This window comes from Cajanus cajan, chromosome 2 (genome assembly GCF_000230855.2).
Source record: "Cajanus cajan strain Asha chromosome 2, NIPB_CcT2T_4, whole genome shotgun sequence".
Taxonomy (NCBI): Eukaryota; Viridiplantae; Streptophyta; class Magnoliopsida; order Fabales; family Fabaceae; genus Cajanus; species Cajanus cajan.
The window spans coordinates 41,113,297-41,130,844 of NC_138518.1; the positions used below are offsets into that span (position 1 = coordinate 41,113,297).

At 31.3% G+C, this 17,548-nt stretch overlaps 1 protein-coding gene across 1 annotated transcript; it reads left to right on the top strand.

Annotated features, from left to right (window-relative positions):
- The first annotated feature begins 16,794 nt into the window (after window positions 1-16,794).
- Window positions 16,795-17,548, top strand: LOC109792331 (agamous-like MADS-box protein AGL80). Its single transcript, XM_020351735.3, has 2 exons — window positions 16,795-16,873; window positions 17,022-17,548. Exons 1-2 carry the CDS (start codon window positions 16,795-16,797, stop codon window positions 17,546-17,548), a joined length of 606 nt encoding a protein of 201 aa, XP_020207324.1.

Below are 17,548 nucleotides of genomic sequence, written 5' to 3' on the forward strand. Positions count from 1 at the left end.
AAGGGCATCAGCAATCGCACGATCATTTCTACCAGCCATAATCTAATAAGAAAACAATACACATAATTAAATAAACAACAAACATAACTAATCATCACACTAGCATATCAATAAGTTCCAGAATCAATTCATTCCATCATTCATCTACCAAACAAGCATAGTAGACTCATAACTCATGGCCAATTGGATCGACCTGCTCTGATACCACCAAATGTGACACCCTCTACCCCAACATACTTATACAACAATTATAAAAACATATTCTTGGTTTAAACAAAATCTTTAGAATTGAAACAATGAATCCATTAACATAAGAGTAGAGAATTCACATTCGTAAACTTCAAACATGGTCAAATGCTAAATGAATCTTTTCCAAATAGAATCACAATAAGGAAATCCTAAACTAAGCCTAGCTATGCCCTGATGTCACATATCCTATCAGAGCATGCCCAACTAAAGCCTAAGCCTCATCACCAACATCCTCGTGTTGATGATCACCTGTAAGACAATTTAAACATATACAAAGAACAACAAGGGAGTGAGAAACATCTCACTCGGTTCCAGGTGTAGAAATAACAGTTAAGCAACACACACACAAATCATACAAGCACAATCATAGCTACTCATTAATTAGGTGCAAATTCAAATTTCACATATAATAGTAACACATACACAGTCATTCATCATGCAATGGTGTCATGGACTCGACTCATAGATGCATGCATGTGGCGCCATACGAAAGTTTTACATTTCTCATCATTTCATCACTAGTGACCCAAGATACACTTGAATAGCTTGTTACATCACTGGTATGTGGCCTAAGCGGCACACCTGGAATAAATCATTTCATCACATAGCTTATTACATCACTGGTATGCGGCCTAAACAACACACCTAGAATAAGTCATATATGCACATGATGCATGTCACACATTCACTATTTTATTGACTCAACATTTCACTTGTCATGGAATTTTCATGTCTTATCTCATTTCATCACGTTTCACATTCTCATTCACATCATGTCTCATGTCATTTGTTCATATTTCACATAGTCATACTCATAATTGTTCCTCATAGGGTTTCGCATAGGAACCCATAGAGCACTCTAATTCATATCAAAATTTATCTAATTTTGAAATTAAATACATATTTACACTCTACATCACACAATGAGCGCAACAAAACATTTAGAAAGTAAAACAGAAAATATTCATATGTTGCCTATTTCTCATGGGGTTCTCTCAAGAACCCACAGAACACTCTAATTCATATCAAAACATATTTATTCTCAAAGTTAATCACATATTCACACATCACATCTAATAAGGAACACAACAGAACAATCAGAAAGAAAAACAAAAAATATTCATATTTTGCCTGTTCTTAGAAGCATGCATTAGGAAAGGATTGGGGGCCAATCCAGCTACCCAACAATTATTCTCACACCCTCGAGCGAGGTTTCTCACTCCCCCCTTACCTGGATAAGCAGAAGACGAAGCTAGAGCGAAATCTGGTTGATCTTCTTCTCTTGGTTCTCCTTGGTCTTCAAATAGTGTGTCTAGAAGCAGTGCCAGAGTCTACTATTTATAGATGTCAAGAGTGACCAGAATGGCCCGTTTTGAATCCTGAACGGCCCGTTCTGGACTTATTCGTCATGGATAAAATTCACATCTAGAATGACCTGTTCTGGTGTTGCGTTTTAACTCATAATGGCCATGTTTGGAAGGGCTCATTCTTAAACCAGAACGGCTCATTTCCAACTAGGATTATAGTCCTTTTTAGTAGTTTGGAATGACCTGTTCCAGTTTGGGAATGACTAGAGCCGTCAAAGTGGGCCGGGACTCGTGGGCCAACCCATCCCACCTTGAAAACGGGTCGGGCCGGGTTAAAAAAAATTAAAATTTTATGGTAGGTGGGTATATCTCAACCTGGCCCACTTTGACTCGGCCCACCCGGGCTGAACCCATGATGGGCCGGGTAGCCCACCAACCCACCATTTTATTTTCAATAAAAATTTAAGTATTATTTGTAGTTAATTTTGTATGATGAGATATTAAAAATTTTTATTTTAGACTTTTATCATGATTTGTATTTAATTTTGTATGATGAGTTATGACTTGTGACTATTAATGATTCTAATTTTATGACTATTATGTTAATTTATAATTAATTTAAAATTTTTAATTTTGTTGATAATTTTTTTTAAATTTTTGGTGGGCTGGTGGGCTGGCCCGTATAACCCACCAACCCGTGGTGGGCCAGGCCGGGCCAAATTTTTTTTTGAGAAAATCAAAAGTGGGTCAGGTTGGGTTGGTTCATTTCAAAAGTGGGTCAAGGTGGGCCGGCTCGCATGGGCTGGGTTGTCCCGTTTTGACAGCTCTAGGAACGACCCGTTCTGGGCTACTAAATTACCCTTAATAAATTTTATGAAAATTACTAAATTACCCTCCATAAAAGTATAAAAACTGGGGTGTTAAAGAACTAAGCCTGATGCCAACGCAATTTCCAAAATTACGAGGCAACTAGAAATATTCAAATCAATCCAAACCAAATACACAAAACATCAATTTAGAAATACAATTGGTCAAAACACTTATTTTCACATGAAAACTCAATACACATCCTCAATTTCAGCAGAACATGCATAAGTTGGAAAATCCCCAATCTCTCAAGAACCCTAACTCGTAGACACATTTCAATCATTCGATCTCTCACCTAGAGCATCAATTTTAACACTTTTTACCAGGATTACAATCATAATTTCATACAGCAAATATTAAAACTACCAAATATCCAAATAGAAACAATTATGGAATTACTAAAAATCCTAGAGTACTTTCTCTCTATCATTCCCTCCTGTGATTTCTCATACAAAGATCCATTTCCCTTATACCTAATTATGTTAATTGGAATACTCTTGGTGTAGTGGAAGTTGTTTCTAAAATCTTCCTGAGCACTCCTCCTCAGAACTCGATTTTTATTTGTCTTTCTCCTACTCCTTCAAAAAATGTCAAATGAGACTGATGAAAGTTAACATGATAATCCCTTCTTTTACATTCCCTCAGGTCGGGGTAACCCAACACATTACCCTTCTCGACCCACTTCTCCATTTTCTCAAAATTTAATAAAATGCCTATAAATAATAATACAAAAATATTTTTCCTTTAATAATATATATATATATATATATATATTTCTAATCCCAAAAATATAATAAAAATATAATATTAATAATAATATTATTTTCTGAAAAACTAGGTGTTACAAAAGTTATTTATTTATTTTATCATTATCTCTTTTGGTTCACATTTACTTGATGAAGAGTTTTATGAACTTATATTGTGCATTTGCAAAAAAGTTTTAAAATTTCATACATACATTCAATCCCCTTTTATGTGTTTTATTAATTTTTTGTGCCTTCAATCGAGGCTCTTTACTCAAGAATTAAAGTTCAATCACCGCTTAAAGAATACAAATATCAAACTACTTGCACTAAATATTTCTGATTATTTACCTTTACATTAATCATCTTAACAGTAATTTTCACTACTAGAAAAGTGTCATTTTCTTGCAAATTTTTATGCAAAAAAATATTTGTAACAGCCCAATTTTCACTAGGCCAAGAGCCCAATTAAGGTGGTTTAGTAGCCCGGAACGGTCCGTACCAAAATTGGAACGGGCCATTCCAAATTACTAAATAGACCTACATTTGGTAGCCCGGAACGGGACGTTTCGATTTTCAGAAATGGCCTTTTCACCTAATTGAGAACGGGCCGTTCCAAAATATGATCGTTGTGAGTATTAAATGTACCCTAGAACGGGTCGTTCTGGTTTGAGAACGGGCCGTTCTGGATGTGATTTTTTAGTTGTGATTTAAGGGTCCAGAACGGGCCGTTCCGGCGAACCCTGATGCCTATAAATTGAGCTCTCTGCCACTCCCAAAAAGCACACCTCTCATTTTTTGATTTCTTTTCTTCTGCTCTCTCTTCTTTCCCTCTACTTTCTACTTCAGACCGAGGGGAACCCAGCAAGGGAGACCAACCAGATCTTGTGTAGGTTCAGCTTCTACATATCAAGGTACGGGGAAAAGGGAAATTATTTACGTGTAAAGTTACATGAGGAAATTGGGTAGAGGAGGAATCCCGTAGGATTAGGGGTAATTTTATAATTATTTCTGTTTGAGAAATTGATGATCCCATTAGACTGTATATGTATTGAGGATTAGAAATATGCTAATAATTACTACTTATGTTAAAATTATATTAAATTAATAATTCCATTGATTATTATATTAATTTATGAATGTTATTGTTATATTACTTGTTAAGAATTGATGATCTAGATGTGAATTTCTTGAGGGGTTTGTAAATCCTTATTTGGTTGGACTTATCTATTGTGTATATGGAATTGAGCTATGAGTGGCATCTAGAATGCCAACAGTTGAATTATGGGTATGTTCTGATATTGTAACATCGGGGCAGAGGATTTCTAGGACATGGGTTTTTTTATATAGATTTGGAGTTGTATCTATTATTTTGAAAATAATTTGTAAACTCTTAATTTTTAGTTTCCAAGTTTTATTTTCAATCATTTTGGATATTGAAGAACATTTATGAAGGTTTTTATGTGAACCCTTTTACCGACGATTGAAAATTTATTTGTTAGTTTTATTATTACAATATATGTGTTGGGGTAGTAAGGGTGTCACATTTAGTGGTATTAGAGCAGGTTGATCCAATCGGCCGTGAGTTATGAGTCTACTATGCTTGTTTGGTAGATGGATGATGGAATGAATTGATTGTGGAACTAATTCATATGCTAGTATGATGATTGATTATCTTTGTTGTTATTGTGTAGTCTAACAATGTTTTGCTTTAGGATGAGGATAATGATGATGATGATGATGTGTCCATGGTGTTGTTAGTGTTGTGCTTACACTTTTATTGTTTTCTCAGAATTTGGCTGAAAGACATGATATAGCTTAGTTGATGCTATTCATGATTGTTTATTTGTTTTGATACTTCTTACTTATGTAAGAAGTAGTGGTTGAGTGGTATCACTCGTGTTGCGAGCATATGTACCAGTAGTAGTGGACGAAGCCTTGCTAATCCAATAGAAATTATTGGGACCTTAGATTTGGGTGAGACATTGATTTGTCGAGAGTTTACGGTTAATGGAATTTCTGGAATCCATAGTTGTAGCGATTGAATCCAAGGAAGTTGTATCTGAGAATTGGAGTTTTGGTATCCTTGATAAGAGATTGAAATGTTGATAATTCCCTTGAGTGTTGGTGCTAACATGTTAACCGTTTATGGTTTAAGTAGCATGTGAATTTTATTTTCTAAGTCTATTGTGCTAAATATGTGAGTTGTTTTGGTTTAGGATTGTAGTGGGAAGCTTGAATGTGAAGTTGAGGTGTGAGTTTGGAAGAGTTGAGGTATTTTTGTGGCCTTAGATATATTGATACACTATTGCTGTTTGGTGTAGAGGATATTTTTCGTTGCAGTTTTTTTGTGCTAGTATGAGTACCGTATTGACAGATTTAGATTTTATGGTCTTCACAAAAGTTGTAGTCTAGGACATTATCTTTCTAATGGAACTGGAATAAGGTAAAACGAAGGTCTAGAATTCCATTTATAGCTGCTTTGGTGATCAGAAGTCTAGTTGTAAGCACTGAATATATTTGTTATGGTTTTTGCATTTTTTTATCTAAGAAGATGACCTTTTTAGAATCTTATGTCTTCATAAGAGTTTTAGCTTATTCTCTTAGCTTCCTTTTGAGATAGGTTTGAGATTATTTGGATGAGTATAACTCTCTATGTGTTATTTGCTTCGACGGTTATTGAAGGGAGGTATATGCTGTCATGATGTTTTTGAGTTGTTAGGCAAGGATAAAAACTGATTTGGATATGATGTTCTGAGGTGTTGTCATTGAGAGGTTGTTTAAGATGGTATGATGCTATATGGTGTAAACGATGATTGATTCGTACATGCTTAAGGATGGTATATATGAAGGTTTAAAGTAGGTATTCTAATATGATTTGATATGTATGTATGTTAATATGAGGATAGATGACCTTATAGATTAATTAACGAGTGTTTATGTGTTTAGTAAGATTGACCTTAGGGTCTATATGATCATATTGGAGATGAGGATGAAGATGTATCCAAGACAGCTTTACGCTAATTTATCTAAGTGTGATTTTTGATTATATGAGGTGAGTTTTCTAGGTCCTGTAATTTCTAGCGGAGGTATAACGTAGATCTATTTAAGGTAGAAGTTGTGCTTAAGTGAGAGATACCTTAGTCAATTAGTGAGTTTAAGAGTTTTCTTAGATTAGCTCATTGTTGTTGGATATTTATTGAGTAACTTCCTAAGATAGCATTACCTTTGAGCAGATTAACTAAGAAGAGTGTTTTTTTGTGTGAGATAGTAAGTGTGAGAATAGTTCCCAAATTCTTAAGGAAAGATCGACTAGTGCACTAGTAGCATTGGATGATCTTAGTAAACCTTTTGTGGTATACGTTGATGTTTCTAAGATAGGTTTGGGTGGAATATTGATGCAAGAAGGAAAGGTAGTAGCTTGTGATTCTAGGCAATTGAAAACTCATTAGAGGAATTACCTACCCATAACTTTAAGTTAGCGGTTGTAATATTTATTCTAAGATTTGGAGACGCTACCTATATGATTCTAAGCTTGAGGTATTTAGTGTGATCATAAGAGCCTTAAATATCTTTTGACTGAAGAGTTAATCATGAGACAAAAAAGATAGTTTAAATTTCTGGAGGACTAAGATTTCAAACTTAGTTGTTATCTGAGTAAAGCCATTATGTTGATCGATGTTTTGGGTAGGAAACCTCTACATTTATCTTCTCTTATGATTAGAGAGATGAATCATTTTGGCTCAAATTAAAGATTTAAGTTTGGCCTATAAGGTTACCCTTAGTAGTGTGAGACTATGTATGACTTGAGTAACAAATAGATTATTGAAGGAAATTGGAGAAGCATAATTAGTTGATTCATTTTGGTGAAAAGATATGAGGTTATAGGATAAGGTGATGGATAAGAGTTTGACTTGGGTGTAGATGGAGTGGTGAAATTAGAGATCTGATATGTATATCTAGTGAACTTACGCTTAGGTGCTGGATCTTTAGAGATGATCATAGAAGTAAAACCAATATTGTGGCAGATGCCTTGATTATGATGACCTCTAATATATCATTTTTGATGATTTAAGGGTTGGATTTGATTGAAGAATTTAGAGACTTATGCTTGGTGTGTGAGATTATCCTTAGGAGCATTGAATTGATTATGTTGAAAGTGACTATTGAATTAATGGATGAGATTAGAGAAGCCTAGGAGTCAGATCCTTTCTTAGGGAACCAAATAGAGAAGATTGGTATAAGTATAGATAACCATTTTTGAGTAGAAATCGACGTTGTTTTGAGGTGCAAGAACAAACTTGGGTGCTTAGTAACCTTGAATTAAGAAAGATGATCTTAGAGGAAGGACATAAGAGTACTCTTAACATTCATTTAGGAGCTACTGAGATGTATCGGGACCTTAGAAGGATGTATCAGAGTGGTGCAGCGGAAGCATGGTGGCCTAAGATAAAGAGAGGAGTAGAGGAATTTGTATACTCGTGTTTAGTATGCTAGAAGTCTTTAGGAATTTTTGTAGCACTTAGACGTCCCATTTTGGAAGCGAGATGGTGTGTAGATAGACCTTAGTTATAGGTTTGTCTGAGATGCTTAAGAAATTGATTCTTTTTTTATTATAGTGGATAGACTCACCAAATTTACTTGTCTTACCCTTGTTGATAATAGACATTACTTGGTGAAATTGATAGAGTTGTACATCTATAAGGTAGTGAGGTTGCATAGGAATTAGAAAGCAAGATACGAGGAGTCTACCATTGCAAAAATTTTAAGGACGAAATTTCATAAAGGAGGGGGGAATTGTAATAGCCCAATTTTCACTGGGCCAAGAGCCCAATTAAGGTGGTTTAGTAGCCCAGAGCGAGCCGTTCCAAAATTAGAACGGGCCGTTCCAAAATTAGAACGGGCCGTTCCAAATTACTAAATAGACCTACTTTTGGTAGTGTAACACCCCATTTTTCTTATTTCAATTTTATTTTATTTTAATTGAGGGTATTTTGGTAATTTTATAAAGGTGATAGGGGTGATTTAATAGCTTGGAACGGGCTGTTCCGGAATTGGAACGGGTCGTTCCAAACTACCAGAGAAAGTGTGAGTTAGTAGCCCAGAACGGGCCGTTCTCAAGTTGGAACAGGCCGTTCCGGACTATTAAATTTGCCTTTAACCCTAAATGGGAACGGGCTTGGAACGGGGCGTTCCCAAAATTATGGCCATTGTGAGTAATTAATGCACACCAGAACGGGCCGTTCTGATTTGGGAACGGGTCGTTCTGGATGTGATTTTTACCCATGGTTTAAGGGTCCGGAACGGGCCGTTTCAGATTTGGAACGGGCCGTTCCGGCGTAGAATGCCTATAAATAGAGCTGTTTGCCACTCCCAAAAAGGCACACCTCTCATTTTCTGATTTCTTTTCTTCTGCTCTTTCTCTTCTTTCCTCTACTTTCTGCTTCAGACCGAGGGGAACCCAGCGAGGGAGACCAACCAGATCTAGTGTAGATTCAGCTTCTACATATCTAGATTAAGCTTCTACATATCCAGGTACGGGGGAAAAGGGAATTATTTATATGTAGAGTTACATGAGGGAATTGGATAGAGGAAGAATCTCTTAGGATTATGAGTAATTTTATAATTATTTCTGTTTGGAGAATTATTGGTCTTATTTGATTCTGTATATATTTAGGACTACGAGTATATGATTTATTTGTAAAAATGATGCTCTGGGAGAGAGAACGAAATTATAGAAAAGTGCCTGTTAGTTAGGTTGTGAAAAATTGGATGATTTCTGTTTGAGGAATTGATGATCCCATTAGATTCTGTATGTGTTGAGGATTATAAATATGCTAATAATTTGTAAGAATGATGATCTGGGAGAGAGAACGAAATTGTAGAAAAGTGCCTGTAAGCTAGGTTTTGGAACAATTAGGGGTTTTACTGTTTATGTTGAAATCATATTAAATTGGTAATTCCGTTGAGTATCATATTAATTTATGAATGTTATTGCTATATTACTTGATAAAAATTGGTGATTTAGATGTGAATTGCTTGATATGTATGAAACCCATTATTTTGGACCTATATGATGTGTGTATGGAATTGAGCTATGAGATGTTGTATGGATGTGAATATGATTATGGTTGTGGTTCCTCACACTAATGACTAGGGATGGCACGACCCCTAGGTAAGTGATGCTACAGGGAGGGCGTGACCCTGGCATGGTGTGGGATGAGTAAGACAGTTAACATGTATCACTTATGTTAAATATGGCAGCCCTGACATAGGGTTAATTGTAAGAGATTGTGTGGATTGTTATGTGATTGTGGTTCCTCACATCAATGATCAGGGGTGGCACGGCCCCTGGGTAAGTGATGCTACAGGGAGGGCGTGACCCTGGCATGGTGTGGGATGAGTGAGGCAATTAACCCGTATCACTTATGTCGGTTGTGGCGTGGCCTTGGCATAGTGTTAATTGTAAAATTGTGTGAATTATGAATGTGAAAATGATAATATTAATTACAAGATTTGAGATGAATGGGTGTGATTGCGAATTATGAAGTGAAAACGATGCATGATTGATAGAGTTATGATATATAGAAATGCTTGTAAATATTTCCTTATGTAATGAGATTACATTATTGTGTGTTTTTATGTACTTTACATATGAATGTTTTCTTTTCTCACCGTACAAATTGTGGATGTTTTAGGTGAGGAAGATTTGGCTACGAGTGGTATCTAGAATGCCAACGGTTGAATAGTCGGGATGCTCTGATATTGTGACATCGAGGCAAAGGCTTTTTAGAACATAGGTTTTTATATGGATTTGGAATTGTAAATGCTATTTTTGAAAACAATTTGAAAACTCTTGCGTTTCATTTTTATTATTGTGGTTATTGAAGGATAATTTTGAAGATTCTCATGTGAACCCTTTTACCGAAATTGAAAAATTTATTTATAAGTTTTTATTATTACAATATATATGTTGGGGTAGTAAGGGTGTCACAGGTAGCCCGGAACAGGTCGTTCCGGATTTGGAACGGGTCGTTCCAAACCATTAAATTTGCCTACGATTCTTAGTTGGGAACGGGACGTTCCAGTTTTCAGAAATGGCCTTTTCACCTAATTGAGAACGGGCCGTTCTAGAGTTGAGAACGGGCCGTTCCAAAATATGACCCTTGTGAATATTAAATGCACACCAGAACGGACTGTTCTGATTTGAGAACGGGCCGTTCTGGATGTGATTTTTTAGTCGTGATTTAAGGGTCCAGAACGGGCCGTTCTGGTGAAGTCTGATGCCTATGAATTGAGCTCTTTGCCACTCCCAAAAGGCACACCTCTCATTTTCTGATTTATTTTCTTCTGCTCTCTCTTCTTTCCCTCTACTTTCTGCTTCAGACCGAGGGGAACCCAGCGAGGGAGACCAACCAGATCTTATGTAGGTTCAGCTTCTACATATCAAGGTACGGGGGAAAGGGAAATTATTTATGTGTAGAGTTTTATGAGGAAATTGGGTAGAGGAGGAATCCCGTAGGATTAGGGGTAATTTTATAATTATTTCTGTTTGAGAAATTGATGATCCCATTAGACTGTATATGTATTGAGGATTAGAAATATGCTAATAATTACTGTTTATGTTAAAATTATATTAAATTGATAATTCCATTGATTATTATATTAATTTATGAATGTTATTGTTATATTACTTGTTAGAATTGATGATCTCGATGTGAATTGCTTGAGGGGTGTGTAAATCCTTATTTGGTTGGACTTATCTGTTGTGTATAAGGAATTGAGCTATGAGTGGCATCTAGAATGCCAACAGTTGAATTATGGGTATGCTCTAATATTGTTACATCAGGGCAGAGGATTTCTAGGACATGGGTTTTTTTTATATAGATTTGGAGTTGTATCTATTATTTTGAAAATAATTTGTAAACTCTTAAGTTTTAGTTTCCAAGTTTTATTTTCAATCATTTTGGATATTGAAGAACATTTGTGAAGGTTTTTATGTGAACCCTTTTACCGACGATTGAAAATTTATTTGTTAGTTTTATTATTACAATATATGTGTTGGGGTAGTAAGGGTGTCACAATATTCGTAGAAATTTTTTGCGAATTTTCTTGCAAAAAAATATTCTCTGAAATTTTTTTGCGAATTTTCTTGTAAAAAAATATTCGCAGAAATTTTTTGCGAATTTATTTGCCAAAAATAATTTACAGATATTTCTTACAAATTTTGCTACAATTTCAATAATCAAAAAAAATTTTCCATGGTAAAAATTTACAGAAAATATTGTAAGAATTTTATTTTGTTTCTTTGCAAAAATAAATTCGCAAGTAATGTTTACTAAATGGTAGAAAAATTTTGCAGGTAACTTTTCTTGCGGATTTTCCTGCAAATTTTAATCCACAAGAAAAATAAAAAAATATATTTAAGTTTATAAGTTTAATATTTTAAAAAAACTTCAAGTCTCACATCGATTGAAAATAAAGCAATTAAAGAGTATATAAGTTGGAGCAACACTTACCTTACAAGTTGATTTGTATGGTTGAGTGTTAGGCTTATAATCTATCATCTTAGAATTTAAAAGATTATGTATCACATGTTGGAGGCATGGAAACAAATGCTTCAGATGAATTCATTGTGAGCATTTGAAAGTTGAAAAATTATTGATAGAATTTATAATAATTTCTTTATTTTTTTCGTAAAAAATATTTCTGCAAAATTTCTTGCGAAAAATTCGCAAAAAACTTTCTTGCGAATTTATTTTGCAGGAAACTTTCTTGCAAATTTTTTTTTGCAGGAAACTTTCCTGCGAATTTTTTTCAAAATTTCTTGCGAATTTTAAAATTTGCAAAAAAAATATTATCGACGAAGGTATTACCTGCAGATAAAATTTCGTAGAAAAATTTGTAAGAAAAATGTTTCCTGCGAATTTTTATGAAAAGTCGCATGTAATAAGAAAAATTATAGTAATGTGTGTCTATGTAATCCAGTCACTTTACTCAATTTTTACTAAAGAGATTAATTTTTATTAATTGAATTATCGAAAATTAATTATATAAATAATTAAAATAAAACTAAAATGTAATACCATTGACTTGACCGTGTGACAGAACCACTTGTCACCAGTTTTCTAAAACTTAATTTTTGTTTAATTAGTTTTTAAGCATTAATTATTTATATAATTAAAACCAATTAGAGACCGTTATAATTATCCTAAATTGACTAAAATCATGGCAGAAAACGTTAGGTTTGTGCAGAGATAGAAATAGACGGTGAAATTTTGTTTTATAAAATTAAAATTTAAGCATGATCTACATTACAATAAAATTTGTTATTAACGACAATTATTTAATAGAAATAATTTAATTACCGCTATTTAGTTATATAATAAAATATTAATGGCTAATAATAATAACCACTAAAAATGTATTTATATTATACTAAAATTTATTATTAGCGACAATTATTTATTGAAAAAAACTGAAGTCTCACATCGATTAGAGATAAAATAATTAAATAGAATATAAGTGAGTAATAACTATCACCTTATAAGTTGAGTTTAAGGGTTGAGTTAGACTCCTAATTTACTATTCTAAATTGGTAACAAATCACCCACTATTGTCAAGTTTAATAGTGCTATATATAAAACAATTAGAGAGCAATTTTCACCTTATAAATATCACATATCTTAAGAGACAAGACAATTAAAAAAAATATAAATAGAAGACAACCCTCATCTTACAAATCTCACATCGACTAGAGATAAAAAAAATATATAAGTTATGAATTTAGAAAAGAAAATTATAGGAATAAATTATTTAAAGTTTTACTAGCAAAAGATAAAAGTCATTAAATGGATTGGAAAGGAGACAATTGAAAAAAATAACTTTTAATAGCCTTTAAAATGGTTACTAGAATTGTCACTAAAAAAATAAGTTTTATCGACAATTTAGTAGGTCTTTACCAGCATTTTATATAAATGCCGGTAATAAACGTATTAGTGACACTGGATACACCAGCCATTATTTAAATGTTAGTAAAAAAAATAATGGTCATTTATATGGCTACTAAAAAATAAATTAATTGCCACAAAAAATTAATTTTGGTGTCGTGATTATTTATTATAGACATTTTTAATAAATCTGTTTTGACTTATTAATTTATTTAAAAGTTTGCTTTAAATTAATAATGTTAAATAAGTTAATATATTTAATTTTAATAGGTCAAAAAATTTATTTTTAAATATACAAGTCTTCTTTTAATTTAAGTGATAAAAATAGTTTATTATGTTATTATTAAAATTTTAGAGTTTAAAACAAACATTAAACTAACGTAAGAGGGACAACTCATGTATATACTCATCTACATTAATTAATTACATTCATGCATAGGTATGATGAATAAAGACAATATCCCTATATCTTATTTGGAATATTATAAATAATCAACCATGAAAATGAAAGAAAAGAACAGACAAAAATGTGGCCGCTAGATTTTTTATTTTTATTTCTTGATTTTGTCTGAACATGAAATGTAAAACTTTTAAATGTAGTTGAAATGTAAAAAAATATTAATAATTTAATTTTTGTATTATGAATATATTTAATTAATTATATTATTAATAAGGTAATATGTATATTATTTTTTTTATTATATCATATAAATAAATAGGTTTACCTATTAAGTTTAAAAAACTTTTTTTATAAACCTAAATCTATCCTTTTAAAATAAATAATTTTTTTAAAAAAATCTAAACCTAATTTTTAATTTAATATGTCATGTCAAATTGTAAATAGATCAAATCATAAATTTCCAATTTAATGTCTGATCTATTTCCTAATTATGTGTTAAAATTTCAACTCATAATTTTTTATATATAAAAATTATACTAAAGAATTTAAACTTAAAAATTTGTGCATATTATTCCAACTATTATATAAATAGTAGGCTGATTTATTTCAATTCATAATAAATAGTCTTTTTATTTCAGATGATGATAAAGTTATTGAACAATTATTTTTAATGTATTTTGGCAAAGTAAATCCATTTAATATGAACTTTTGAATTCTAATTTATCTTGTTGTAAAAAAATTATTTAAAATATTATTAGGTAATTTTTATAGAACTTATACCGATCCAAATGACCATTCAATCAAGATATTTTGGTCATTTTATGTAAAAATATGATAAATTTCTAGAAAAGTTCTAAAATTATAACTTATTATTCCAAATACATTTTTAAGTCTAAGAATATCAATTTTAATCATTTTCGTATTATCAGAATTTTTAATTGTTTTTAAAATTTCTGTATTGACAATTAAAATTTACTGGTGATAGCTCTCACTATTGTGAGTTAAATTGTATGCCTTACAATTTTGATATTCCATTCGAGTTGTTTACAAATAAATAGAATATAAAAGTCAATTGCTTAATTAAAAACGAGGATGATACAAATTTTGTCTTTCAGTGGGTTTCTTTCTATACTTAAAACGGTGTTAGAAGAAATGTTAAATCATAAATAGTATAAGGCCACATGAAATTTTCAAAAAAAAAATTTCTTGATTGGTATATTGATCATTTAGCCTTTTTATATTTATCCTTTTGATACGATTTTTTAAAAGACTATTTTATGGAGGATTTAGTACCTTTTTTGAAGAAAGGTTAGAGTATCCCTTACTTTATTATTTCTATAAAAAAAATTCCATACAAAACATGATAATGATAATAATAATAATAATTTTTTAGAAGAAAATTGTTAATTAACACTCCTTTTCATGATATTTATGGGAAAAAGCCAAAACACACCTCAACTATCTCATTAGTGGTCAATGGTTGAATTTCCTATTTCAAAACTCCCAATAATAATGTAATTAACACAAATTATATTTACCAAATTATTAAATATTTATTATTTTGTATTAAATTAGTAATAATTAAATTTTTGGAGCACGGTCAACTGATGTTTAAAATAATAATCTAATAAAAATTATATTTATTAATTGTTTGAATAGAATTGTATTAAGTAAATTAGAGAAAAAAGTTAATGCACGCCCTAAAAATTAATATATTCAATAGTTAATATTATTACAATAAACAAATTAAAATTATCTGCCAAAATATAACACAATTAATTAAATACAAACCTGTGATTGAATTAAGATTTGATTCTTTGTTAGAAGTACTCACGTTTTGTGTTTGACCATTCCTAGAATATGATTGCATTTGAAAAAGTATACCTTTGTGCAACCAAAGAAAAATAAAAAGAAAACAATCAAGAAAATGAAATCAATATTCAATATATTCAATTTTTGATTATGGGAAATTTTGGTTATTAGTTAGATTTTGAGAGCTCACAAGTCAATATAGTTAAAGCATGCTTAGGTACTCACATCCACAATAGAATTTAAATTTGCATCCTTATGAGATAGAATTTGATCCATACCAATTATGTGCGATGCAATACCCAATAGGATCAATGATAGTTTTTAAAAATATCCTAATTTTAGTTCAAAAGACTAATACTTTTTTCCCCTTCTATAAGAACCAAATTTAAGTGTTTCCAAAAATATAAACAGATTTTTTTTTTTACAATACACGAACCAATTGATAAATATTAATACAATCAGTAGTTATTGTTTTTTGAATTATGTACTTATATATAGGGACTTAGGGAGTAATTCAACATAAAATTGATTATTATCTTTTCAACTATGTACTTATATTTACCTAATTCATAAATAATTTATATTTAATGTAAATGAGAAACATTAGTGTGAAAGTCGTAAGAAAAAGTCAAAACACTAATTTTAGCAAGGATATGAATTATATTTTAAATTTTTATATTATCTTTTTAAATGGATAAATATAAAAAATTAAGGATAAAATTAACTTGAATATCAACATTATCCTCTTGCACATATTCCTTTGATGGAAATAACTAGTATCTTTCATAGATAAAATCTCATGTCAATTAATTTATGAGTGTGTTTGTGTGTGACTAAAAATTCACATAAAAAATTAATTCATCAAATTCATTTAAAGCAAAAAGAATCATCGAATTCATCCATTAACAAATTTTTTTATATATATATAGATGAATATCCAATATCCATCCATAAAAATAATGATTTAAAAATTAAATAATTTTTATTTTTGAAATATTTTATTTCTCTCTTTTTTTCTTTATAAGTCATTATATTCTTTTATAATCTTTCAAAATTCACAAGACTTTTTTATGTCAAAATAACATTTTAAAATCTTAATTCAATAAAAATCTCATATTTTAATCCAATGACTTTTGAAAAACTAGTGGATGAATCAATAACCATCCATAAAATTAAATAAATGGATTTCCCATTATTTTTTTTTATTGTAATAGATAGATTGGATAAATTTACTTATGAATGGATTGGATAGATGATGGATAAATAGATTCATTTTTCACCTCTATACATGTGTGATAAGAAAATGCAAGCGAGCCCAATCTAGATATGAGATTCTACAATAAATGTCCCTAGCATTATTTTTTTATATAAATAGAAAAGCATCAAGGATGAGAACACACATCAAATTATAACATTTTCTGAATTTCCTTCTGACTCTTTTCTTTCTCTTATATTTTATTACTATCATGGCTCGAAAGAAGGTAGACCTTACATACATAACCAATGACTCGAAGAGAAGAGCAACTTTAAAGAAAAGGAAAAATGGTTTGAGAATGGTTTCTCTTTAATTCATTTCAACAATGTTTTATTAGAGCCTTGTAACATGCATATTTTTATTTAATAAAATTTGAATATCTTGCCATTTCTCATTTTCTCTTAATTCTCTTTATTGATTTTGTTATGTTTCTCATAGGCTTGATCAAGAAGATTGATGAAATTGGTATTCTTTGTGGGATTGAAGCATGCGCTATAATTTATACTCCAGATGATCCTCAGCTAGAGGTTTGTCCATCTGACCAAGGAGTCCAAAATGTGCTTTCTAGGTTTAGGCAAGTGTCTGAATTGGAACAAAGCAAAAAAATGTTGAGTCAAGAGAGCTTTTTGAGTGAGAAGATAGTCAAAGCTCAGGCCCAATTGAAGAAACTAAGTAATGGAATTAAGAAAAAAGAGACGACCCTTCTCATGTTCCAATACCTCAATGCTGGGCACATTTTCAACAATGCCAACATGAATGATCTAAATAATATCTCACGCTTGATTGAGCAAAACTTGGGGGAAATAGAAAGGAAAAATAATATTAGTCAAGTCCAAGAAGTGACCCCTAATGTTAAAAATGGAGGAGTAACTGTGACTCACAGAAAACAAACAATTATGAATCATGTCCATGGTCTAGAGACTAATGTGATGCCATGCAAAACCACATTTAGTTTATGGCCATAA